Source organism: Sus scrofa, chromosome X (genome assembly GCF_054392235.1).
Source record: "Sus scrofa isolate SSC_HxYL_T2T_F1_AM1 chromosome X, Sscrofa_HxYL_maternal_Yorkshire_Landrace_v2.0, whole genome shotgun sequence".
NCBI classification, from domain to species: domain Eukaryota; kingdom Metazoa; phylum Chordata; class Mammalia; order Artiodactyla; family Suidae; genus Sus; species Sus scrofa.
In genome coordinates this window covers 98,682,325-98,709,919 of record NC_139401.1, presented here as the reverse complement: position 1 = coordinate 98,709,919, position 27,595 = coordinate 98,682,325, and the positions used below count along the sequence as shown (strand labels likewise).

Below are 27,595 nucleotides of genomic sequence, written 5' to 3'. Positions count from 1 at the left end.
GCCTTTGCACTTATGTTCTCCTCCAGCTATCTGTATGGACTTTTCCCCCCACCATTCCTACAAATCTTCATTCAAATGTCACCTTCCTAGAGATCCCTTCCCCAATGACCCTACCTAAAAGTGCACCTGTCATCCTCCAAGGTCTTACCCTGCTTTGATTTTCTCTTCATGGCGTATTATCACCATCTTACATTATATTACTTAGTTTATTTAAGGTCTTCCCACATTAAAATATATGTGTGGGAACCTCCACATGCTGAGGGTGCGGCCCTAAAAAACAAAAAAGAAATATGAGATATGTGAAGACAGGGACTTTGTCTGACATGTTCATTCCTGAATCTCCATCACCTAGAACAGTACCTGGCACATAACCGGTGCTCAATCAGTATTTGCTGGGTAAACGGATGAGTGGATACAGAGGGGACTTCTATATTTTTCTTGGCACATGGTTACGTACAGCAAGTGACACTGTAAACACATACTCATTCCATTTATTCATTTAGCAAACAAATATTCATTGCATGCCCTTATGTCCCAGGCATAATATACTCAGACTAGTGGAAAAGAAAGACAAGTAGACAGGGAATAAGAATACAGCGCAGTGCTACCCAGGGTTTACGGAAGCACAGAGAACCCTGGTGATGCCTTGCTTCTTAAAGGGAGATGGCTCTTGAAGATCAGATGTTAGGAGAAGAAAACTGAGGGAGAGATGTGGAGAAGGACACTTCCACAACATGTACATGAACAGAGAGGCTCATGTAAGCAACAACTTTACCAGGCTGGGCCATAGAGAGGCAGGGAAGAAGAGATGTAGGGAGAATCAAGGCTGGGCATGAAGCAGAGGCGCTAGCTGGAGGGCTTTGCCTGCTGTACTAAGAACAGTTAGGCTTTTAAGTCAGAAGGGACAAACTGGTCAACCATGGAGAAAGCCAGCCTAGAGATGTATACAGCTTGACCTACAGTTATTTTTTTTTTCAGTAGTATAATGGATTTTTTTTAAATGATTTCCCCAATATAATTTTTTTCCTACTGTACAGCATGGTGACCCAGTTACACATGCATGTACACATTCTATTTTCTCCCATTATCATGCTCCATCATAAGTGACTAGACATAGTTCTCAGTGCTACACAGCAGGATCTCATTGCTAGTCCATTCCAAAGGCAATAGTTTGCATCCATTAACCCCAAGCTGCCAGTCCACCCCACTCCCTCCCCCCCCCCTTGGCAACCACAAGTCTATTCTCCAAGTCCACGATTTTCTTTTCTGTGGAAAGGTTCATTTGTGCCATATATTAGATTCCAGGTATAAATGATATCATATGGTATTTGTCTTTTAAATTTAGTGGCCGAGGCGTTCCCGTCGTGGCACAGCAGAAACAAATCCGACTAGGAACCATGAGGTTGTGGGTTCGATCCCTGGCCTCACTCAGTGGGTTAAGGATCCGGTGTTGCGGTGAGCTGTGGTGTAGTGCGAAGACACGGCTCAGATCTGGCGTTGCTGTGGCTGTGGCGTAGGCCGGCAGCTATAGTTCCAATTAGACTCCTAGCCTGGGAACCTCCATATGCCACGGGTGCGGCCCCAAAAAGACAAATAAATAAATAAATAATAAACAAATTTAGTGGCTGGATTTTAAAAATTAATATATTTCACATAAATATCCAGAATTTTAGCTTTTCTTGAACTATCAGAATATCACACCCAACTAGCCCACGTGGCTATGACTGCCAGCATCTGAACAGTTATCCTCATGCAACAGGCCTTTTGCTCTCCAATTTGTCAGTCTCTACCCACTCTGTTTCACTGATTATGTTATGGCTAATCCCCAACCCCAAGTATGGCCAAGAAGTAGCTTGGGGTTTGACTCTTTGTCTTCAAAACTTGCACTCTTACCCAGTGAACAATTAATGCTGGGCACACACACACAAAAAACAGGGCCCTTTATAATACTTTATCTGACTCTACATTCACAATCCCGCAACATCAGGAGGAAAGTGCCTATCACAGATGCTTCATATGTCACGCAGCACCAAGAGAAACACATGTCTTCTAAAACACTGTGCCTTAGGAATGTTTTAGGATCTGAACTTTATTTATTTATTTATTTATTTATTTTTGCTTGATAGGGCTGCACCTGCAGCATATGCAGTTTCCCAGGCTAGGGGTCAAATCAGAGCTACAGTTGCCAGCCTACGCCACAGCCATGGCAACATGGGATCTGAGCCGCATCTTCAACCTACACCACAGCTCGCAGCAATGCCAGATCCTTAACCCACTGAGTGAGGCCAGGGATCAAACCCACAACCTCATGGTCCCAGTCAGATTCATTTCTGCTGCTCCAGAACGGGAATTCCTAGAATCTGAAATTTTAAAGACAGACTTAATGATGTGGAATATTTGCTAGATATCGCTTTTATTAAGTTTTTGTAAATTTTTTGGCCATTTTTTTTAAAAAAACATAGTTAACTATGTTTAAAATATCTTTGTCAGAGGTTTCTTGTGGCACAGCAGGTTAAGGATCTAGTGTCATTACTGCCTAGGGTTGCTTCTGTGGTGAGGGTTTGGTCCCTGGCCCAGGAGCATCCGCATGCCAAGAGGCACAGCCGGAAAAAAAAAAAAAAAGCAAAAACCAAAACCAAAACAAAACAAACAAATAAAATACAACTGTCTCCTACTGGAAAGTCTTTCCCACTGTCTCTGCCTAGGCAGATCCTGTCCTATCCCTCAAGGCCCAACTCCGTTACAGCCCCCTCCATGAAGCCTTCCCTGATTTCATGCCCTCCACCCAAAAGAAATGACCTCTCCTGGGGCTATGGGGTGGAGGATATGAAGGCAACAAACCTGGGGTTCAAGGAGTATTGAGGGGAGCACTGAGATGGCTGGAGCTATGCCTGAAGTGGAAGAAAAAACCTGAGGTTTGAACTTGAGAATCTGTGTACCTAAGTGGAGAGAGCATAAGTGGTGGAAGCTGAGGGACAACTGTTAAAAGAAGTAAAACAGATTCCAGTTTTCCCTTGCTTGGACTGTTGTCTCCTTTCTTTTTCTCTTCTTGTTTTCTTTCTTTTCTAGCTCTCTGTCCCCTGTACCTTAACTGGCACTAGAGAGTTTATACACACCACCACAGACTTACGAAGAGCGCTTTCTGAAGGACTATTCTGAGGGCAGCCAAAATGAGATTGCACCAACAATGCCCAGAGAGTCACCATCAACCAGAACAATTTCCAACCATTCCATCCACAAGTTGTGCAGCACAAAGAAAGAAAGAAAACTGCAACATGGGACAAGACCACAGTCCTATAGCCTTCTCTTGTCCTCATCCTATAAAAACCCCACTCTGACTTCGGCTCAGGGAGTTACCTGATGTCAAGGTTCTCCTGGATGCATATCAAGTGAATAAAGTATGTGACCTCTATTTGAGTCACTTTGACTATCTTTGTTTTTGACAGTCTGGTGCTATTACTCAGATTGGGTCTGGATAAGCCCTTGAGCCTAGTGATATTCAGCTATGGACAAAGCAAGCTGAGGAAACTCTTTCTCCCTTCTTGGAAGCCCCGGTCGAGTGAAATGGCAAGTCCTGTTCCTACTCACATGCTCCAGTTCTTTTTTGTTACATGCAAGTTGCAGGCTTTGATTCTTTGAAAGGGTTAACTCCGTTGTCTGACTAAAGTCACTACCTCTATTTTCTTTCTGTCTTTTGAGATTCTCTGGCCTTTCAAGTTCTCTGAGACCAGAAACTGGGATGATAATCCTAAGGTCGAGCAAGGTCTTTCTGTCTTCTTCCATGTTTTTCTCTTTTATAATGGGCTGAGTGGAATGATTTCGAGGAAAACAATTTTGAACTGCAGTGATCCATCTGGGACTCTTGGGACCTGTCAAGACTTGTGCCTTAGAATAAAAAGGAAATAAGATGCTAACTAGGGAGTTCCCATCGTGGCTCACTGGTAGCGAACCCGACTAGTATCTATGAGGACGTGGGTTCGATCTCTGGCCCTGCTCAGTCGGTTAAGGATCCGGCGTTGGCCTTGAGCTGTGGTGTAGGTCACAGACGAGGCTTGGATCCCAGTGTTGCTGTAGCTCTGGTGTAGGCTGACAGTTGAAGCTCCAATTCGACCCATAGCCTGGGAACTTCCATATGCCACAGGTGCAGCCCTAAAAAGACAAAAAAAAAAAAAAAAGATGCTAACAATGGACAGCTTTCTTTAACTGTTAAGGAGAAGTGAGAAAAGAAACAGTACAGAAAGATTTTCAATTTACTGGGTCCTCTCCTAAAACAACCTCAGCTTTCTCTCTTCCCAAAGACCTTCTCCTTTCTAACCCTCTTCCACTGGCTGAGGAATAATCTGAACCTGTCAACAAGGGTGTGATGAATCTGTCTCTAATTTTAGGGACCAATTAGAAACTACGTTTAAAGAATAATCAGTGTTGGGCATCAATGCTAACACCCCACAGCAATCCGCACATTCTTTGTTAGTGGACTTAAGCCTGAAATATCAGATGCTACTCAGAAGCATAAAATAGGCTGGCAGACCACACCCATTCATGAATTACACTTCATGTGCAGCACTTTTTCATTCAGCATTTTGAGGAGAGCATAATAAACAAAGAGAAAACCACGCACCGCAAATTCATGTCACCGACTTAAACAGCTTGAAGGAAATAAAAGGCCCTCCACGAATACAACACAGACAGACATGAATACTTGCAGATATTGCAGAGAAAATGACACTAGGGCTACGGCTGTCCCGCTTTGGCCAGGAAATGAGACGTTCAACTAGTGTTGTCAGATTTAGGAAATAAAAATACAGGAAATTTTGAATTTCAAAAAAAAAAAATCAGAAATAGCGTTAAGTGTGGCTCGTGAAACATCTGGGACACACACTGAAAATGGCTAATTTCTTACCTAACATTCCAATTGAACTAGATTTCCCATATTTTACCTGGCAACCCTATACAGGTTGCTCAGTGAGAAACAAAGTGATTCCTACTCTCCAAGGAGGACATCCTAGAGTATCCCCAATTGCCTTTGGATCAGCAAGGAGAAACAGCTCTATTTATTCAGAAATGATCATCCAATCTCATTTTAGTAAACACTGGAGCCACACTCTCTTATCATTAGCTCCTTCTAGGTTTCCACCTCCCACTTCTCCGTATGATAATAATAAAAAATCTCCGTGGTGGGATTTACAAACTCAACACAATCTCTGCCTCTCATTTTTCCCTTTGCCTATCTCTTTGGGACCCTTAACTTCTCAACATACCTTTCTCTTCAGTCCTTCCACCCTCTCTAACCTATTCAGATGGGACCTTTTGGCTCAATGGGGACTACTCCTGAGTCCTCCATTCGCTTTCCCCCTAAAATTACTTCAGTTTTCTGATTTTTTTCATTACCCAATATTCTCTGGGCCCCGTCATCTACAGACATGGGAAAAATAAAGGATATAGAACCCTTAGAAGCCAATATTGATCCCCACAATGCCTCTGCCTAAATTGGACAGTACCCCCTAAAACCCAAAGCACTAGAAGGAGTATGACCCATTAGGACAGATTTCATAGTTAAAGGATTAATCACTCCTTGCACTAGTGCCTGCAACAATCCTATCTAACCAGTAAAAACAGCCTGATGGACATAGGTACCTCTTTGTACAAGATATAAGGGCGACAATCCAAAAAAGTATCTCACATTTCCCTATGGTTCCCAACTCAAACATTATCCTGGTTTACATACCTCCAAACTCAACATACTTCACAGTAGCAGATGTCTGTTCAGCCTTCTTTACTGTTCCCTTACATCCTGATTTCCAAGAGCTTTTCACTTTAACATGGAAAAAACCATTACACCTTGACTGTGATGCTGCAAGGCCTCACTGAACCCCCTTCATACTTATTTCAGGTTCTCAAGCATAAAGCTGTGAGATATTCTTATAATTCTAACCAAGAACTGCAATATCTCTGAGTCTCTACCTCAATCCAATATGCAGGTGAGCTGCTCTTATATTCACCTGATCTAACCTCTTCTCAAGAGGGCTCTCTTTATCTCTTAAAAATTTTGGCTATAAAAGGGTGTGTGTACAGTTTGTAAGGATAAATGACAATTTTGTTACACTCAGATTCATTACCTAAGCCATGATATATCCTTGGGAGGCAAATCCCTCTAGGTAGACACAAGTACAGCCATTCAAAATTGCCCTCACCTTATTACCAAAAGACAACTCAGCAAATTTAGAGGATTTAATGGAGATTACAGTTAGTGGATTCTTAACTTTTCTGAATCAGCTGCCACCTTCTATAGCATGACTAAAAATGGCACCCCTGAACCTCTGCCTTCAGAGGTCACTCCAGAGGTAGCCTTTGACCAACTGAAGGCTACTATCCACAACCTTACCATTTTGGGTCACTCCCACATTTTACTAAGTCCTTTTTTTTTCTGCTTAAACGTGAAAGGGATGATCAAGTTCTTGGAGTTTTACCTCAAAAACATAACAGAAATCAAAGACTCAGTGGGTATTACAATCTCTCTCCCTACCCAAAAGCTAGACATATCCCTCTTCTCTAAAAGCAACAGCTACAGCTGCATTTAATCTTGGGGTCACCTTTCCACCTAATGGTATCTTATGCTCACCAAAAGCACTCAACATTTTTCTGCTTTCAGACTCATTTCCTATGAACTGCTGCTTCTGTCCTTAGCTCATGCTATTTTTTAGATGAGTCATACTCTTTTTTAAAAATGAGATATAATTCATATACCATAAAATTTATTCTTTTAGGAGTTCCCGTTGTGGCTTAGTGGTAACAAATCTGACTGGTATCCATGAGGATGCAGGTTCGATCCCTGGCTTCACTCAGTGGGTCAAGGATCTGGCATTGCTGTGAGCTGTGTTGTAGGTCACAGACACGGCTTGGATCCTATGTTGCCAGGGCTGTGGTGTAGGTCAGCAGTTGCACCTCTGATTCAACCCCTATCCTGGGAACTTCCATGTGCCACATGTGTGGCCCTAAAATTAAAAAATATATATTATTTTACAGTGCACAATTCAGTAGTTTTCAGTATATTCATAGAAATTGTTCAACCATCACCACTATCAAACTCCCAAAGATTTTCATGATCCCAAAAAATCAAAGTCATACCCATTGGCAGTCACTTTCCCATGTCCCTCTCCCCAGCAGCCAAAGCCAACCATTAATCTACTTTCTGTCTGTATGGATTTGCATATTCTGGACTTTTCATGTCAACAGAATCATATAATGTGTGGCCCTTTGTGACTGGTTTCTTTCATTTAGCATGTTTTTAAGGATAACCCATGTTGTAGCATGCATCAGTGTTTCATCACTTTTTCTTGCTAAACAGTAGTCCATTGCATGCATATACCACATTTTATTTATCCATTCATCAGTAGATGGGCATTGAAGTTGTTTCTACTTTTTGACTATTATGAACATCATGCACAAGGCTTGTGTGGACATACAGTTTTCATTCTCCTGGGTATGTATCTAGGAGTGGAATTCCTAGATCATATGGTCTAACTCTATGTAAAACCTTTTGAGGAACTACCAAACTATTTCACACTATTGCACCATTTTACATTTACACCAGCAATGTATAGGGATTTCATTTTCCACATCCTCACAATTGTTATTGTCTGTCTTTTTGATTATAGTCATCCTTGAGGATGTGAAGTAGTATCTCAAAGTGGTTTTGATTTTCATTGTTTATTGGCCATTGTATATCTTTTTATCTTAATCTTTTTTTTTTTTGTCTTTTTGCCTTTTCTAGGGCTGCTCCTGCAGCATATGGAGGTTCCCAGGCTAGGGGTTGAATCAGAGCTGTAGCCACCGCCCTACACCAGAGCCACAGCAACGCGGGATCCAAGCCGAGTCTGCAACCTACACCACAGCTCAGGGCAATGCCGGATCCTAAACCCACTGAGCAAGGCCAGGGATCAAACCTGCAACCTCATGGTTCCTAATCAGATTCATTAACCACTGAGCCACTATGGGAACTCCCTTTTTATCTTAATCTTAATCCAGCTATCTTATTCCCTCTTCCAGAGAAGTGAGAATCTCATTATTGCTTGACTTTAACCTAAGAACTTCACCTGTCTCTCTCTGATCTCCTTGAAACATCTCCACAAAACCAGGCTTAGAATTTTTTTTCCTAAAGATTTAAGGTTCTTCCATGTCTTTTCATGGTTTGATTGTTCTTTTCCTTTTTTTTTTTTTTTATGGCTGCATCCACAGCATATGGAGGTTCCCAGGCCAGGGGTTCAACTGGAGCTACAGCTGCCGGCCTATACCACAGCCACAGCAATGTAGAATCTGAGCTGCATCTGCGAACTATACCACAGCTCACAGCAATGCCAGATCCTTAACCCACTAAGCGAGGCCAGGGATCGAACCCACAACCTCATGGTTCCTAGTCAGATTTGTTTCCGCTGTGCCACGATGGGAACTCCAAGGCTTAGAATTCTTTTAGATAAGTCATATCTTAAGACTGAACAAGTATCTTTTCTTTTCCTTTTTTTTTTTTTTTTTTTTTTTTTTTTGTCTTTTTAGGGCCATACCCATGGCATATGGAAGTTCCCAGGTTAGGGGTCAAATTGGAACTGTAGCTGCTGGCCTACACCACAGCCACAGCAACGCCAGATCCTAGCCATGTCTGCAACCTACACCACAGCTCATGGCAATGCTGGATCCTTAACCCACTGAGCAAGGCCAGGGATTGAACCCGCATCCTCATGGATACTAGTCAGATTCGTTTCCACTGAGCCATGACAGGAACTCCAAGAACAAGTATATTTTCAAGTTAGGTATGCTGTAACTACTTTCCGAGAGCTTATTGGATACAATTATTTTCCAGAAGACAACTTAACATAGCTGAACTGTCAGGATTAACTCTAGCCTACCAGCCAGCAAGGAATGAAAGGGCTAACATATGCACAGAGAGCAGATATGCCCTTGGTGTGGTTTATTATTTTGGCATGCTAATGAAACAGTGGAGTTTCCTAACAGTTGCTGGTACTTATAATAAGCAGTGTGAGCACATTCAAGCTCTGTGAGATACTGTGCTCCTCTCTGAGGAAGTGACTACAATTTAAGTCCATGCTCATACTAAGGAACAAACCCATGAGATGAAAGAAAATGCCTTGGCTAACCACTATGCTAAACAGGTGCCCTCACCCACGTTCAATTGGCTCTGCAAATTAAAGACAATCTGGTTACTCCAGATTACTTCTATGAAATTTTTAGCAAACTTCGTTTAAAGCATCAGACTTTAAAAAAAGAGGCTATTTGTAGAAATCTGGATGTTCTCTTCATCAAATGGGATATGGAGACACTAAGACTGCCACGTGGTCTCTCCACTTTCTGAGAAATGAAGCTTGATGAATTTGCAGGCTATAATCTGTCATAACAAACAAACTCTAAAACTGCTCTGGGACAACACTGTTGACAAAATTTTAATCAGATAGTAGCTGAAGTCTCCAATGCATGTTCCATCTGCCAGATTCATAATCCTGGAAAAACTCTCTGTTTTGTTTGTTGTTGTTGTTGTTGTTTTATCTTTTTAGGGCTGCACCTGTGGCATATGGAGGTTCCCAGGCTAGCGGTCAAATTGGAGCTGTAAACTCTGGCCTACACCACGGCCACAGCAACGCAGGATCAGAGCCAGGTCTGGGACCTACACCACAGCTCATAGCAACACGGGATCCTAAACCCACTGAGCGAGGCCAGGGATTGAACTTGCATCTTCATGGATGCTGGTCAGATTCATTTTCGCTGAGCCACGTCGGGAACTCCAACCCTGGAAAAACTCTTAAGGTGGGAAATGCACAGAAACCATAGACTTGGGGACCCTCTGAACATTTACAAATGAACTCTATACAACTCCCTACATCATAAGAATCTGAATATGTACTTGCTGATTTCTGCATTCACTATGGCTAGTCTGAAGTTTTCCAGATCCCATATCATACATATTGAATTGAATGTTAATTGTGATAACCAGGGCAATCACTAAAAAAATAACTTGAAAACATATATTACATAATAATATATATAAGAAATGGCTAGGGAATTTAAATGGTACATTAGAAAATATTTAGTGAACACAAAAGAATTCAATAATGAAGGAATTGAGAAACAAAAAAGGCTATAAGATATACAGAAGACAAATAGCAAAATGACAGAAGGAAGTTCTTCCTTATCAGTAATTACATGTAAATGAATTAAATGCTCAATTAAAAGTCAGAGAATGACAGAATGGAAAGAAAAAAACATGACTCAGGTATAAGAGACCCACTTATAACCAAAACTACAAATAGGTTGAGAATAAAAGGATGGAAAAATATATTCCATGCAAACAATAACCAAAAGGGAGTTGGAGTGGTTATACCAATATAGATTTAAGACAAAAATTGTTATAAGAGACAAAGGGCAATATGTAATAATAAAATGGTCAAACACTCAAGAATATATAAACATAAGTTCCCCTAACAATAGAGCCCCAAAATACATGAAGCAAAAATTGACAGAATTGAAATGAGAAATACAGTTCTATAATAATAGTGAGAGATTTCAATACTCCACTATCAATAATGGATAGAATAAATAGATTATCAAGGAAACAGAAAACCTGAGCAACACTATAAACCCACTAGACCTAACAGACATCTAGAGAACGCTCCATCCAAGAACAGCAAAATAAACATTCTTCTCAAATTACACATGGAATGTTCTCCAGAAGAGACCATATATTAGTATACAAAACAAGTTTCAGTACATTTTAAAGGACTGACATCATACAAAGCATGCTATCTTGCCACAATGAAATTAAATTAGTAGTCAACAGAATGAAATTTGGTAAATTCACAAACAAGTGGAAACTAAACAATATATTCCTAAATAGCCAGTGAGTTATAGAAGAAATCATATAGTAAATTAGAAAACATTTCGAGATGAATGAAAATGAAAATACAACATACCAAAACACATGGGCTGCAACAAAAGGAGCACTCAGAGGTAAATTTATATCAGTAAAATGCCTACATTTAAAAAGGATAAAGATATTGTAGTTCTCTTGTGGCACAGTGCATTAAGGACCCAGCATTGTCACTGTAGTGGCTTGGTTGCTGCTGTGGCACAGGTTTGATCCCTAGCCTGGGAATTTTCACACACTGCAGGGGCGACCAAAGAAAAGGAAATATATCAAACAACAACCTAATTACCACCTTAAGTAACTAGAAAAACAAAAGGAGATTAATCCCAAAGCCAGCAGAAGAAAAGGAATAATGAAGATTAGGGCATAAATAAATGAACTGGAGAACAGAAAATAATAGAGAAAATTAATTGAACGAAAAGTTCATTCTTTGGAAAAAAACAGCAAAACAGACAAAATTTTATCTGGACTGACCAGGAGAAAAAAAAGAAGTCTCAAATAACTAAGAAATCAAACTCAGGATATTACTACTGACCTTAGAGAATTTTTTTTTTAAAAAGGATCATAAAGAATATTTCAGGAGTTCCCATTGTGGCACAGTGGAAACGAATCCAACTAGTATCCATGAGGACGCGGGTTTGACCCCTGGCCCTCCTCAATGGGTTAAGGATCCAGTGTTGCCATGAGCTGTGGTATTTGTTGCAGACACAGCTTGGATCCAGCATTGTTGTGGCTATGGTGTAAGCTGGTAGCTGCAGTTCCGATTTGACCCCTAGCCTGGGAACTTCCATACGCCGCAGGTGTGGCCCTAAAGAAAAAAAAAAATATTGCAAACAAATGTATGTCAACAAATTAGATAATCTAGATGGAAGAGACAAATTCCTAGAAACACAAACTATCAAAAGTTACTTAAGAAGAAACTATAAAATTTGAATAAGAGGTAAAATGAGTCAGTTTTCAAACTGAGTTTCCTTAGAAGCTGTATCTGTCTCTTTGGCATCCATTAATTGCAGGGCCAAACTAAAGGCCAAAGTTGTTTGCATCTCCCCTGTGATCCAGAGCCCATACTTTGAACCATCTGCTTATCTAACTCTCACATACCAAGCTAACATTTCCCCTGAACAACACCAACCCAGGGCCAGGTAGCAGAAAACTAGGGACAGCCCCTATGCCCCAAAGCCCACCAGAATTATTCAAACGAGTCAGTCCTAGGCTGCTTGCCCCGCCCTGCCTTGCCTTACCTGTGGAAATCGCAATTAAGGCTCTGGCATAGGCTTTCCACTCATTCCTTTCTGCCTACCGACTGACACTGGTGCTTCCCCATGTGGCCCGGCAGAGTATAGTATACTCCTTCCCCTTGGAAAATGTAAGTAATAAAAATCTTTCGACAGCATTGGCTCCTCCAGGTTAACATTCAGTCACCTCTACAAATTAAAATATTATGAGTACAGGAGTTCCTCCATGACTCAGTGGGTTAAAGATCTGGCATTGTCACTAGTGTGGCATGGGTTCCATCCCTGGCCTGGGAACTTCTGCATGCTGTGGACATGGCCAAAAAATACAATGGGTACAATCATCAACATAATCAGTAGTGAAAAAAACGAACAAAAGAAAGAAACAAAAATTTCCCAACAAAAAAAGCCCAAGACCAGATGATCTCACTGGTGAAGTCTATGAAACAAGTAAAGACCTAAAACCACTACTTCTCAAACTCTTCCAAAAAGTAAAAAAGGAGGGAACATATCCCAACTAATTCTACAAGGTCAGCATCACCAAAGGCAAAGACATCATAAGAAAAGAAACCTATAGACCAATATCCCTTATGAATCTAGACACAAAATACATCAGCATATCAAAAGATTATATAACATGACTAAGTAAAGTTTATCCCTAGAATGCAAGATTGGCTCAACATAGGAAAATCATTAATACAATATGCCATATTAATATACTAAAGGGAAAAACACATAATTAGGTCAGTAAATACAGAAAAATCATTTGACAAAAATCCAACACCCTTTCCTGACTAAAAAACTCACAATACTAGGAACAGAAGGGAACTTTCTAAAGATGATAAAGGATATCTATGAAACACACCCACAGTTAACATCACACTTAATGGTGGGAAAATGAATGTCTTCCCTAAGATCAGTAACAGGGTAAGGATGTCCGCTCTTGACACTTTTTTTTTTTTTTTTTTTTGTCTTTTGTCTCTTGTTGTTGTTGCTATTTCTTGGGCCGCTCCCGTGGCATATGGAGATTCCCAGGCTAGGGGTTGAATCAGAGCTGTAGCCACCGGCCTACGCCAGAGCCACAGCAACGCGGGATCTGAGCTGCGTCTGCAACCTACACCACAGCTCACGGCAACGCCGGGTCCTTAACCCACTGAGCAAGGGCAGGGACCGAACCCGCAACCTCATGGTTCCTAGTCGGATTCGTTAACCACTGCGCCACGACGGGAACTCCGACACTTCTATTTAACATTGTATGGAAGGCTCCAGTCAGGGCAATTAGGCAAGAAAAAGAAATAAATGGCATCCATATAATAAAGGAAAAAATAAAAGTACCACTGATCACCAATGACTTGGTCTTATATACAAAAACCCTCAACTATCCACAAATAAACTATCATAGCTAATAAATGGGTTCAAGAAAGTTGCAGATAAAAGAGTAATATACAAAACAATCAGTTATTTCTATACACTAGCAGTGAAAAAGCCAAAAAAATGAAGTAAACAATTCAATTTACAATAGCATCAATAACAATGAAATACTTGGAGTTCCCGTCATGGCTCAGCAGAAACAAATCTGATTAGTATCCATGAGGATGCAGCGTCAATCCCTGGCCTCGCATGGTAGGTTAAGGATCGGGTGTTGCTGTGGCTATGGTGTAGGCCAGTGGCTACAGCTCTGATTCTACACCTAGCCTGGGAACTTTCATATGCCTCGAATCTCCGTATGCGGCAGGTGCTGCCCTAAAACACACACACACACACACACACACACAGAATGAAATACTTAAGAATAAATTTAATCAAGAGACTTCAAGACCTGTACACTCTAAACTACAAAATTTACAGAAAAAAAATTAAAGAAGACCTATATAAATGGAATGGCAGGCATCCTGCTTCATGGATTGGAAGACTTGATACTGTTAAGATGGCAATACTTGCCAATTAATCTGCAGACTCAAAGTGGCTCTTATCAAAATTCCAACTGCCTTTTTCAGAGAAACTGACAAGCTGGTTCTAAAATTTATATGGAGAAGTTCCCATTGTGGCACAGCAGAAACGAACCTGACTAGTATCCATTGAGGACTCGAGTTCAATCCTTGGCCTTGCTCAGTGGATTAAAGATCCAGCATTACTGTGAGCCGTGGTGTAGGTTACAGACACAGCTCAGATCTGGTGTTGCTGTGGCTGTGGTGTAGGCTGGCAGCTACAGCTCTGATTCAACCCCTAGCCTGGGAACTTCCATATTCCATGGGTGCGGCCCTAAAAAGCAAAAAAAAAAAAAAAAAAAAAAAAGGAAATACAAGGGATCCAGAATAGCAGAAACAATTTTGAAAAAGAAGAGCAAAACTTGGGTCTAACATTTCCCAATTTCAAAACTTATTACAAAACTAGAATCTCAAAGCAGTTGGGTGTTATCATAAGAATAGACATAGAGATCAATTGAATAGGGTTGAGAGTCCAAAAATAAATTTCTACATCTATGGCAACTAATTTTTGACAAGGGTGCCAAGGCAATTCAGTGAAGAATAGTTATTTTGAAAAATAATGCTGGGATAAATGGATAGCCACGTGCAAAATAATAATGACAATAATAACGTAGAGAAATTAGACTCCTCATACATTGCTGTGGTGAATATAAAATGGTGCTGTCACTGTGGAAGTGTGGTGTTCTTCAAAAAGTTAAGACATAAAGTTTCCATATGACCTAGCAGTTCCACACCTAGGAATATACTTACAAGAAGTGAAAACCTACGTTCAAACAAAAACCTGTGCACAAATGTTCACAACAGAATTATCCATAATAATTAGTCATTATTCAAAGAGTGGATCCATGCCAACTATCAACTGGTGAATGGATACACAAACATGGTATATTCATACAATGGAATATTTATTATCCGGCAGTAAAAAGGAATGAGGTGCTGATACATACAACAGATGACCCTTGAAAACATTATGCTAAGTGAACCAAGCAGACACAAAAGGCCTTATAGTGTATGATTTCATTCATATGAAATGTACATCAGCAAAGGCAAGTCCATAGAGAAAGGAAATGAATCAGTGATTGTCAGGGGGATGATGGGGAACAACTGTTTAAAAGGCACAGGATTTACCTTTAGCTGCAATGAAAATGTTCTGGAATTAGTGGTGACAGATGCACAACATTGTGAATATACTAAGGATCACTAAACTGTACACTTTAAAATGATTCAAATAGCAAAATTTATCTCAAAAAACTTAACTGAATCTTATTTATTTTTTTATTTCTTTCTGTCTTTTTTTAGGGCTGCACCTGTGGCATATGGAGGTTCCCAGACGAAGGGTCCAATCAGAGCTGTAGCCACCAGCCTACACCACAGCTCACAGCAACGCTGGATCCTCAACCCAGTGAGTGAGGCCAGGGATCGAACCGGCGTCTTCACGGATACTAGTCGGGTTCATTACCTGCTGAGCCACAATGGGAACTGCTGAATTTTTAAAATAAGGAAAAATGGAGCATTTACAAGAGTCCTTACATCTAGATGGCCTATGTAGATACAGCAAAATGATTTTCTTTAAAAGATTTGGGAGAAAGTTAAGAGCAGCCTTTTCATTTATGAACACAGGATCTCAAACAAGAGGCAGAAATTTTTCCCAAAGAGTATTAGGCACTTCCTATTGACCAAATGTGGTATGTTGTTTTACACTTTCTTTTTTCCATTATCAAAGTCTGATAGAATGGCGACCACCCACTGGCCACTGGCCAGCAAGCCTCATGTCTGCCAAAGCCTTTGTTCATAGTTGCCAGGGCCAGGTAGCATTTCATCCAACTGGGAAAGAGCATTCACACCAGATTCTCAGACCTGTGTGTGTCCGTCTAAAGTTGAGTTTGCCTGGCTGACACCCATGCTGTTCCCCCTTCTTGGGCCCTCAAGGCTCCTCTTTGGCCCATCTAGCACCTAGGCTGCCACCATTCTTCTTGCCCCACCAAGCTTACTGCCCAAAGGTGCCATATCCTTGGCAGCTTGGCCAAGGGAGGCTGGGATTCAGTCAGCTGCAGGCATGGTCAGGACCCTGGGAAGACATGCAGCCTTCAGGTCACAGTGGGTGGGATGGCCACTACTTCGGGGCTGGACTTGGCTGGCTGAGGTGCCAAGGGTTCAAGGTCACTGAACAACCGAAGCCACTAGCCACCGCCCCCCTTCCAGCTCACAGACCGGCCTGGCCAGGAAGTCTCCATGGCTGGAGGTCCAATATCACCTTGTTTTCTTCTTGGAACGGCCGACTTGAGCTAATGGGGTTTCAAAATTAAAACTTTCTAAACTTTCTGAATACTTACAACTACACTGGCTTAAGGTAGTTTCATTGACCCTAAGGGGCTCTTTCCTTCTGGCAGACATTGATTGTCACCTTATGAATATATCACACACTAGTGAGACTGGGCATTACCTCCTGATTTTCCTTTCCACTTCGCTGCCAGCAGATATGACCCAGCACCGCAAAAGACTAATGTGATAAACTTAGATTTATCACCAAGAGGCTTAGACTGCCTTTCTCGGCCAGAACCTCTGCTTGCATACGGGTATTTTTACCCCTGATTTTGTACCCTGGTATTGATAAGGGTATAAAAAGGGTGACCACACATCACTGCTTGCCCCAGGCAGTTCTGCGACTTACCTCCCTGTGGGAGCATATCTGCTATACGGTTCCTCTCGTCACGGTGTAAAGATTACTAGCGCCGCTTTTACGGCCAGGCTTGGGACAATAAACTATAAAGTCACCAAACCTTCTTGCACTAATACTGATGGGTTCGAGGAGAAACCCTCACAAACACACCCACGCAAGCCCTAGGGACCACAGGACACGGACCCACCTTAGCAAAGGGGAGACAACATGGCTGCCACAGCCCTCTGCACATGCGCATGGAGGCGTGGCGTTGGGGGCGGGGCGGGACGGGGCGGGGCGAGACAGGAGCAACCCCTGCGAATGAGGTTTTCAGGGGCTTTTCCCGACCTGAGATTGGGGGTGAGGGCGTTTTGCATCTGAGTTTGTCACACTTTAGTTGAAGTTGGTACAAATTCCAAAGTCACCAAAATGGGCCTCTGATGCATCAGGACGGAATTCCAGCTGCCTAGGACGTGCATTTGGGGACCAGGAATTGAACGAAAAGTCAGCATCATGGCTGCTGGTTGACAGCTGCATTTAAGCAATGAGGGTGGGCTGAGAGCTGCTTCTGGGGCAGGAGAATGGGAAACTGCTCTAAGCAGTGTGGAGGTGTGGTGGATGAAGATACAAACAAATATTTGGAGCTGCGAATGAAATATGTTGCCTGCCATATGAGTGAAAAAAGGATGTTACACCCATCAAGCCACTACAGCCACCCAAACAGTGAGCCCTGAAGGGACTCAGGATGGAAAAGAGTAAGACAGTGGCCTTAGATAGCTAAGGTACAAAAGAATGATTTTAATGGACTCAGAGTCTTGCATCTCCCCATACACAGAAAAGCACTAAGTTCAATAACTTGACATATCTGGTTCTCGTTAATTAATCTTTTGATGTTCTAACTATCTGATATTTGTGGTGAAACTATATGTCCTGGCTCCTTCAGAGCAGTCTCTCAGAGCTATCTGAGAGGCTGCCTCCCAGGCCGGAAATCCTCAGAAATTTCATCAAATAAATTCTCAACTTTTAGGTTGTGTATTTTTTTTTCAGTCACTAGAGCCCAGGTCCCGCTGACTCCAAAGCCCATGCTCTTGTTCACCTTGCTCGTAGAGTTTGGCACATGGTAGATCCCAGTAAACAGGATTCAAATAAATAAATTCACACCATGGCCTCTTTCTGAAAAAGTTGTTCCCTCCATCTCTGGTGAAATCCTGCCCCATCCCTCAAAGTCCAGCCCAAATGCAGCCTCCTCTGTGTAGCCTTGGGAAATTTTGTGCCCCTCTCCACCCCAGAAGATGAGGCCTCTCCTGTGACTATGGAGTGAATAGGGGGGAGATAGGGCCAGGCTTTAATGCTGGAGTGCAGAGGAGTGTTGGGTCCATTGGGATGAGACAGAAGTGGGCTGGAGGGAAAAATCCTGAGTTTTGCAGATGGATATTTTTGCTCTTGAGTTTGTATATTGGAGCTAAGGTTGCCATAGGGGATTTCGCCTGGTTAAATCCCTAACATAATAACTCATACTAAATCACACTCTGGAGAAGTGCCCAGAGATTTTTACGTTTAACAAGTAGCTCTATTGATTGTTATAATCATTCCCCAAATTGTTCTCATCTAACCCTCTTAATTTATGGGTGAGGAAACTGAGACCCAGAAAATGAAACTAATTTTCCCAGAGTCATACAGCCAGTTAGTGACAGAATCAGGATACAGCTTAATTAACTATATCCCTTACAATAGCTTTATATATTGAATTCTCCAAGGACTATGCTGTGTCTCAAACATACTAAGTCATTTGGCAAATACTTGTATAAATGGATTTATAAGATTAGCACTTGCCACCTGCCAGGATTCCAGGGAGTGTGATGGTAAAAGGGTAAGTTTTTGTTTTGGTTTTGGTTTTTTGCTTTTTAGGGCCATACCTGGAGCATATGGAGGTTCCTAGGCTAGGGGTTGAATAGGAGCTGCAGCTGCTGGCCTGCGCCACAGCCACAGCAACGCCAGATCCAAGCCGCATCTGTGACCCACACCACAGCTCACAGCAACACTGGATCCTTAACCCACTGAGTGAGGTCAGGGATCAAACCCGCAACCCTATGGTTCCTAGTCGGATTCATTTCTGTGCACCACAACAGGAATTCCTAAACGGGCAAATTTTGATTGATGGGAAAAAGTGAAAAATTAGTCATGAGACAGCAAATAGTTAAGTGAATAAAACAGAGGGTAGAGGAAGAACGTAGCAAGTATATAAGCCTTCAAAATCCTCAACCCTTGGATATGAGAATAGAAATTATGTTCAGATGATATTCTGAATAATAGGAAGTAGGTAGCTATGTGGCTACATGAGTCTGGAACTTGAGAGATCAAAATCGGACCTGGAAACAGACTTGAAAGTTGTCAGCATAGAGGTTGAAGGTGAAACCACAGAACTAGCTGGGACCATGCTGGTAGAGTTGTTGAGAAGGGCACAGACACGCATGAAGACAGAAGACTGAACGGACAGCTGTTTAAGGAATAGTTACAGGAAGAAGAGTTTACAAAGGAGGCAAAGGGAAGCAGCAAGAGGAGTGGGAGGCAAACAAGGAGTGAGGAGCATAGGATCAAGGATCACTCTGCCATCAAAACCCCCTTATGTCACCTCCTTTCTCTAGACCTCACAGTCCGTGTCTAACATCGCTTGAATGTCCCCTGTGAGAATGTTAGAGTTGGACCTTTAAGGATTATTTACACCAGGGTATCTCAACCTTGACACCACCGATGTGTCGGGCCAGATAATTCTTTATTGTGGAGGGCTGTCCTGTGCATTGTAGGATGTTAGCTGCATCCTTTGCTTCTATACCCTAGATGCCAGTAGGACACTCCCCCTCCCCACCCCCACACCATGACAACCAAAAATGATTCTAGACAATGGTCTCCAGGTGATAATCACTGATCTACACAATCTTCCCATCTCTGAAATTCTAGCAGAGGACACCCAAGTGATGAACCTCAGGAAGGTGGTTAAAAGGGTCTGGAAGTCAAGCTAAAGATCTGGATGAGGGCACAGATTTGACAATTTATCAGCATATGGTGGGAGCTGAAGCCACAAGCATGGCTGAGATCACACCCAGGGACAGAGTATAGCATCAGAAGAGAACCAGACCCAGGACAGAACACTAGAAAGCACTGACAAGAGAATACAGAGAAGGAGGAATAATAATTCTATCAAAGTTACTACTATCCTTTACTACCATTTGCCATGTGCTGTTGACTATGTCAAGTGCTTCACAAGCATCATCTCATTTAGTGCTGAACAGAACTTTTTGAAGTAGGCATTATAATCTCCACTTCCCTAAGGAAGAAACAGGCCCAGACACATTAAGGAAGCCTGCACAAATGTATGCTGTTAGTCGGTGGCAGAGCCAGGATTCCAACCCAGGTTTGTCTGCCTTTGCAGTTCATACCTTTGCTCTCAGCAAACCTGGGAAAGCGAGTGGTCCTGGGATCCAAGGAATAGAGGAGAATAAAGAACGGAGCGAGCCATAGCATGAAATCCAGTCCAACAAGGTAGGCAGGTCAGAACAGTACAGAAAAAGTGCAGTAGATTAGCAACAAGGATGCCATGTGTGACCTTGGTGAGGATGGTTTCAGTAGGCGTGGGAATTCAGTAGGCGTGGGAATTCAGGCTGGATAACTGAGGAGAGACTGGGGAGGAAAGAAGTGAAAAAGCAAATTGAGTTCAGAACATTTAGATCTGAATGGAAGAGATAAGCTGATGGCTATAGGGAGGGAATGATCTGCTGCCTAAGGAGGTTTTTTTGTTTTGTTTTGTTTTGTTTTTGTCTTTTGTCTTTTTAGGGCTGCACCTGCGGCATATGGAAGTTCCCAGGCTAGGGGTCAAATAGGAGCTGCAGCTGCCAGCCTCTACCACGGCCACAGCAACGCGGGATCCGAGCCACATCTGCGACCTACACCACAGCTCATGGCAATGCCGGATCCTTAACCCTCTGAGTGAGGCCAGGGATCAAACCTGAGTCCTCGTGGATACTATGAGCCACAACGGGAACCCCAGGTTTTTTTCTTATTACAAAAGTTACATGTTTAGGAAGTTCCCTGGTGGCTCAGTGGGTTAAGGATCTGGTATTACCACAGCTGTGGCCCAGGCTGCAACTGCAGCACAGAGTCGATCCCTGGCCCAGGAATTTCACCATGCCACAGGTGCGGCAAAAAAAAAAAAGGACATGTTTAATATAAAAGATTTAGAAGACATTGTCAATGAATGGTATCCCACAAACCAGAAATAATCAGGGGTAATATTTTGGCATTTATCTTTCTGGCCCATCATTGTCCTATGCATACACGCACACATTTTTAGAAAAATGTTATCAAAGCATTCATACTGTTTTGTAATTTTTTTAATTAAAATACATTGTCAACACTTTACCATGATAAATGTTCTGTGTAAGCATCACTCTAGTATCTGCTGGCTATTCCTACAGGCCATGTTGAAACATCATTTTTCTCACTGTCAGCATCTTTCTCGTCTCTCCCCTTCTATTCTCTTCCATTCTTTTCCCTCCCCCTCTACAGACACACACACAGACATACACACACAGACATAAACACACATACACAAGCTGTCCTTCAGTGGAAGTGAAATTAATTCAAATAGACTTAATTTTAAAGAAAATATCAGTGAAATACTTGTTTGAAACGAGGATTTTTTAAGCTGAATGATACGTAAGCATATTTATACCTAGCAGTGTGTGTGTATGTGTGTGTGAGAGAGAGAGAGAGAGAGAAGCTAGTAGTAGACAGGGAAAGATTGAAGATACATCTGTGGCGGGTGGGGGGGGGGAATTATCTAGTGATGGATTGCAAAGTTCCAAAGAAGGAAGGAGGATACAGGGCACAGATGCCATGATTAACCTTAGACAGATGTCTGTTAAGTCTGTGAGAGGTGTATCAGGTTGGGTGGCAGGAAGTTGAGGTTATATCTGGCCTCTGTAACTATGGGAAAGTGAGAGTCAGGGGGAAGGGGGCTTAGGAAAACTGGTGAAGAGCTTCTTGGGTGAATAGGAGAGACAGCTAACAAAGGGCCCACAAAGGATCCATGACAGTGTGGAACGCCCAGTTGAGACTGAAGCCAATCCGCGTGCACAGGAGGTATACGTTTTGGTTTGATCTAGACTTGGGATTCTGCTACTATGCGGCTACAATGATGGACCAATGGCAAGCAGCTTGAAAATATTGGTAAGACAGTTGGCGGGGGTGAAAATAAAGAAGAGAGGGCTGACAGATTGCTTGAGAAATAATGGAGGGGTCAAAGGACTAGAGGGTTAAATGACTTAGGAGAATAACTGTAGTGACAATAAAGACTAGAGAGATAGAGGAGGTTTTGGTCAGAGAAGTGGAACTCTAGTCACCAGGGATGCCACAACCCTAAGCCACAAGGATTGAGACTGAAGGTACTTCTTCTGAGACCAATGCCACACTAGGCTAGGCCAGTACAGAAACTATAACTTGTGGGTTTGCCACCATGTTAATCCAAATAGGCAGAGACTAGAGATGCTAGACTGAAAGAAATCTGGTCATCAAGCTTGCTTTCCACTCTTGTCCAAGATCTGCTGAGACTGAATCCACCAGGCCCTCACTCTGGTTATCATCACTCCTCCTCCCACTGGCATCCATTCCACCAACATCCCCATAAAGCCTTGATCTAGCACTCATTCCTCCCCCACCCCCAGAAAATCCCCTCCTTAGCCACTGGAACTGCCTCACCATGGTCAGCAAACCCTCCTATACCTTCAGACACTTTATTAGGAGAGCCCTTCATCTGCTGACTTTCATTGAAACCTGGTGATTTCCTGTTCTCAAAACATGAAAAAGGGAGTTCCTGTTGTGGCTCAGTGGAAACGAATCTGACTAGCATCTACGACGACACAGGTTCAATCCCTGGCCTTGCTCAGTGGGTTAAGGATCCGGTGTTGCCATGAGCTGTGGTATAGGTCACAGACAAGGCTCAGATCCCGCGTTGTTGGGGCTGTGGTGTAGGCCAATGGCTATAGCTCCAATTCGACCCCTAGCCTAGGAACCTCCATATGCTGCAGGTGCAGCCCTAAAAAGCAACAAACAAACAAGCAAAAACCAAAAACATGACAAAGAATGGTATTGGTACCATGCTGACTCCCCACTTCTGCTTTCAGATCATTATGTCCCAGTGCTCTTGAAACAAAAACAAAAACTATAAAAACAGAATCCAATTCTTTGAGGCCACTTAATTATATGCCTTTCCTCCTCGTCACTCATCAAGTTACCTATGAGCCACTCCTCTTTAGTTACTCATGACTTTGGCCTCTGGCCCACAGCCTTTCTTCCCACCTCAAGCCCTAGCACTATCCTGAGTGATTTCAACATCCCCAAGGATAATCCATCCAACTTCTCAGTTCCTTGACCACTTTATATCAAAAGACCTTCTCTGAAAGAGGTGACACCTCAGTCACATACACTCACAGCCACACACCAGATCTTACTATTTCTTAAAACTGCTTCATTCCCCAAGTCATGAATTCACACATCCAATCTCCAGCCACCACCTCCTATTCCCACTTTTTCAACTAGCACCATGAAAATTCCTCAGCTCCTGAAGGCCACGGATCCCTCTACTTCCTCTTCTTTTTTATTGCCCTCATTACTTAGATTAGATGCAATGGTTTATCAACTCAGTATCATTCTTGCTAGTTCTTTTTTTATTTTTATTTATTTTTTCTTGTCTTTTTAAGGGCCAGCATATGGAGGTTCCCAGGCTAGGGTTGAATCGGAGCTGTAGACGCCGGCCTACGCCAGAGCCAAAGCAAGACAGGATCCAAGCCTCATCTGTGACCTACACCCCAGCTCACGGCAACGCCAGATCCTTAACCCACTGAGCAAGGCCAGGGATCGAACCCACAACCTCATGGTTCCTAGTTGGATTCGTTAACCACTGCGCCACGAGGGGAACTCCCATTCTTGCTACTTCCGAGCCCCCTTCCCTTGAACTGCTTTCGTAAAAGCCCTACCTGCTAAAGTCAACTCTGTCTTCTCTGTACCTGCACCTGAGCACTCCTAGAGGAAGTTGCAGAACAAATATTTCAAATATTCTCTGTCTCCTTAAACCCCAGTTCCCCCTCATGTACCTCCTCCCTTCACAACCACCTCTACTCTCAGCAGTTCTTCTAACATCACAAAGACAATTTTCTGTTTCCATCTTTCTCTTATTCTCTTCTGCTACATTAGAAAAAAAAAAAAAAAACATGTGTTACTTCTCTCCACTGGCAATCGCTCTGTGTATACTTTTGATCCCGTTGTCTGCTGTCTGGATGGTCCCTTATCTTTCCCATTCGTTCAATTTTTTTTCTTTCCATTGGATCCTTCTCAACAGGTTTAACCATGTTGAAGTGTCTCCATTAAAAACAAAACAAAACTTGCTTCATCCCACACTTAACTCAAACCACCACCTTCTATTTCACAGCCAAACTTCTTGAGAGAGTGGTCTTTTCTTACAGCCATTATTTCCTCAGTCCACTTCCCTCTAATTTCCAGCCCCTTTACTACAGCAAAACAGCTCCTGCCCATGTCACAATAATTTCTATATTGTCAAAAGTCATGGGAATTTTTCATTTCTCATCTTGCTAGATTTCTTGGCAGCATTTGACCAGTTGATCACTTTCTCCTTCTTGAAACATTCACCTCCTTGGCTTTTCTAAAAATTGAAATTATTGTAAGGTAATTGTAGATCCACATGCAGTTAGAAGAAATAGTCCAGAGAGATCTCATGTACCCTTCACCTAGTTTTTCCCAATGGTAATATCCTGCAAAAGCATTCTATAACATCCTAACCAGAATATTGACACTGATAGTCAAAATACAGAACAGTCCCACCACCACAAGGATCTCTCACGGTGCCCTTTAATAGCTACACCCACTTCTCTCCCAGATCCTTGCTCTTCCCCACCCCCTCCCTTAGCTTGTAGTCTGTCCGCTGTTTCTTGTCTCTTTTTTTTTTTTTTTTTTTTTTTTGTCTTTTTCTAGGGCGGCACCTGTGGCATATGGAGGTTCCCAGGCCAGGGGTCTGATCGGAGCTGTAGCTGCCAGCCTACGCCAGAGCCATGGCAACATGGGATCTGAGCCATGTCTGTGACCTACACCATAGCTCGCGGCAACGCCAGATCCTTAACCCACTGAGCGAGGCCAGGGATCGAACCCGCAACTCCATGGTTCCTAGTTGGATTCGTTAAACACTGAGCCACGACAGGAACCCGTTTCTAAATTTGGTCATTTCAAGAATGTTATATACATGGAATCATAAAGTGTGTAACTTTTTGAGATTGGCTTTTTTCACTCAGCATAATTCTCTGAAGACTCATCTGGGTCACTGCATACATTGGATAGTTCACTCCTTTTTCTTGCAGAGTGGCATTCCAGGGTATGGACATACCATGGTTTATTTAACCTGTTCTCTATTCACTTGTTGAAGGACATTTGGGTTGTTTCCAGTGCAGAGCTATTATTAATAAGACTCTAATGAACATTCACATAGAGGTTGTTGTGTGAACATAAATTTCCATTTCTCTGAGATAAATGCCCAGGAGTTACTTACTGGGACATATAGTAGCTGCATGTTTAGTTTTATAAGAAACTGCCAAACTGTTTTCCAGACTGGCTGTATTTGTTACTTTTTTATTCCCAGCAGCTATATATGAGGGATTTTTTTAAGTCTCCATCCATGTGGTTATTTGACACATATATACCCTCTTCAGTGAAATAGCTGTTCATGTCTTTTTCCCATTTTGTCTTTTTTTTTTTTTGCCATTTCTTGGGCCGCTCCTGTGGCATATGGAGGTTCCCAGGCTAGGGGTCGAATCGGAGCTGAAGCCGCTGGCCTACACCAGGGCCACAGCAATGCAGAATCCGAGCCACGTCTGCAACCTACACCACAGCTCACGGCAACGCCGGGTCCTTAACCCACTAAGCAAGGGCAGGGATCGAACCCGCAACCTCATGGTTCCTAGTCAGATTCGTTAACCACTGTGCCACAACGGGAACTCCCTTTTTCCCATTTTCTAATTGGACTGTTTGGTTTTTTACTGTTGAGGGTTTTTTATTTTATTGGAATACAGTTGACTTACAATGTTGTACTAGCTTCAGGTGTACAGCAAAGTGAATTGGTTTTATATATACAGCCATTCTTTTTTCCCATATAGTTTATTACAAACTATTGAGTAGACGTCCCTGAACTATACTTAATGTTGAGTTTTGAGAGTTCTTCACATATTTTAGGCTCAAGTCCTTTATTGGATATACAGTTTGTGAAACTTTTCCTGATTCGTAGCTTGTCTTTTCATTTTTATTTATTTATTTTTTTTGGCCACGCCTGTGGCATTTGGAAGTTCCCAGGCCAGGGACTGAACCCATGCCACAGCAGCGACCCAAGCCACTACAGTGACAATGCTGGATCCCTAACCTGCTGGGCCACAAGGGGAACTCTTTAATCTTCTTAGCAGAGTTTTTCATTTTAAATTGTTTTAAATTTTGCCTAGCCTTATATCCTAAAGATTTTCTCCTATGCTTCTTCTAAAGTTCTACAGTTTTGTATTTTGCATTTAAGTTTGCGATTCATTTAAATTTTTGTATAAGGTGTGAAGTTTAGGCTAAGGTTTCTTTTTTTTTCTTTTTTTTTTAACTATGAATGTCCAATTACTCTGACACTATTTGTTGAAAAGGCTATCCTTCCTTCATTGAACAGCTTTGGAAAAAAAATTGGGGCATGTTTTTTAAAAAATAAATTTTATTGGAATATAGTTGACTTGGAAAGTTTTGTGTGTGGGTCTATTTTTAGGTTCTCTATTCTGTTTCAATGATCTATGTGTTTCTCCCTCTTCCAAGGCCACATTATCTTGATTACCATAACCATGTCGTAGAAGCCTTAATAAATGATGTCTATTTTGTTCCCCACTGTACCCTCAGCTCCTTGAACAGGGTCTAGAAAACTGTAGATACACAGCTCATTTTGAGGTGGAACGATTTTGAGTAAGGTCAATGTCACAAGCTATGCTATTTAATAGAAACTTCTTTAATGATGGAGGTTTTCTCTATCTGCATTATCAAATATGGTAGCCACTAGCCATATGTTGACTACTGAGCACTCGAAATGTCACTAGTGCAACTGAGGAACATATTTTAATTTTTTATTTAATTATGGTTAGTTTCAACTTCAGAAGCCACCTAGTGGCTATGTATTGGGTTGCACGGATCTAGAGAGTAGCCATGAAAGAGGGTGACTAAAATGGAATTGGATCAAAGTCATTAGGTTTTAAGAAGTCAAGAAGTGCTAGGCCAAAATTTTGGATGAATAAAACAGATAAACAGTGACGCCCCCAAGGACAAGGACATAAATATTGGCAGGGAAGGCTGTGTGTTAAAAGCTATAAGGCTTAATTTACTTTGGGAGCATGACCAGTGTCTAAGCAAGAGAAATGAGACTGTGGGAAGTGACTGATTAAGCCAGCACGTGCCTTAGTGTTGTTTCCAGCAGGGCAGAGAAACGATGGCCTGGAAGCTGCCTCAAGAAAGCAGGAGGATGCAAGTTACTCCTGAAGTCTTTATAAATGAGTGTCCTTGGCAAAATGTCAGAGTCAGCGAGGGCAAGAAGGAGCAAATAGCACTTGGTAATGGTGACCACAAAGAACATGTAGGAGAGCTTGTTTATCACACAACAAAAGATTTGAGGGACACATTAGAAATATTTGTGAGGGAAAGGAGTTATGGGATGAAG

At 42.2% G+C, this 27,595-nt stretch overlaps 1 protein-coding gene across 1 annotated transcript in view; it reads right to left on the bottom strand.

Annotated features, from left to right (window-relative positions):
* The window catches only part of VSIG1 (V-set and immunoglobulin domain containing 1), a 65,835-nt gene extending 48,773 nt beyond the window's left edge, over nucleotides 1-17,062 (bottom strand). Inside the window, exon 1 of the mRNA XM_021079751.2 lies at nucleotides 16,822-17,062. Coding sequence (XP_020935410.1) covers nucleotides 16,822-16,837 — 16 coding nt within the window. The 5' untranslated portion in view covers nucleotides 16,838-17,062. The remainder of the gene's footprint in view (nucleotides 1-16,821) is intronic.
* Between the last annotated feature and the right edge of the window lie 10,533 nt (nucleotides 17,063-27,595).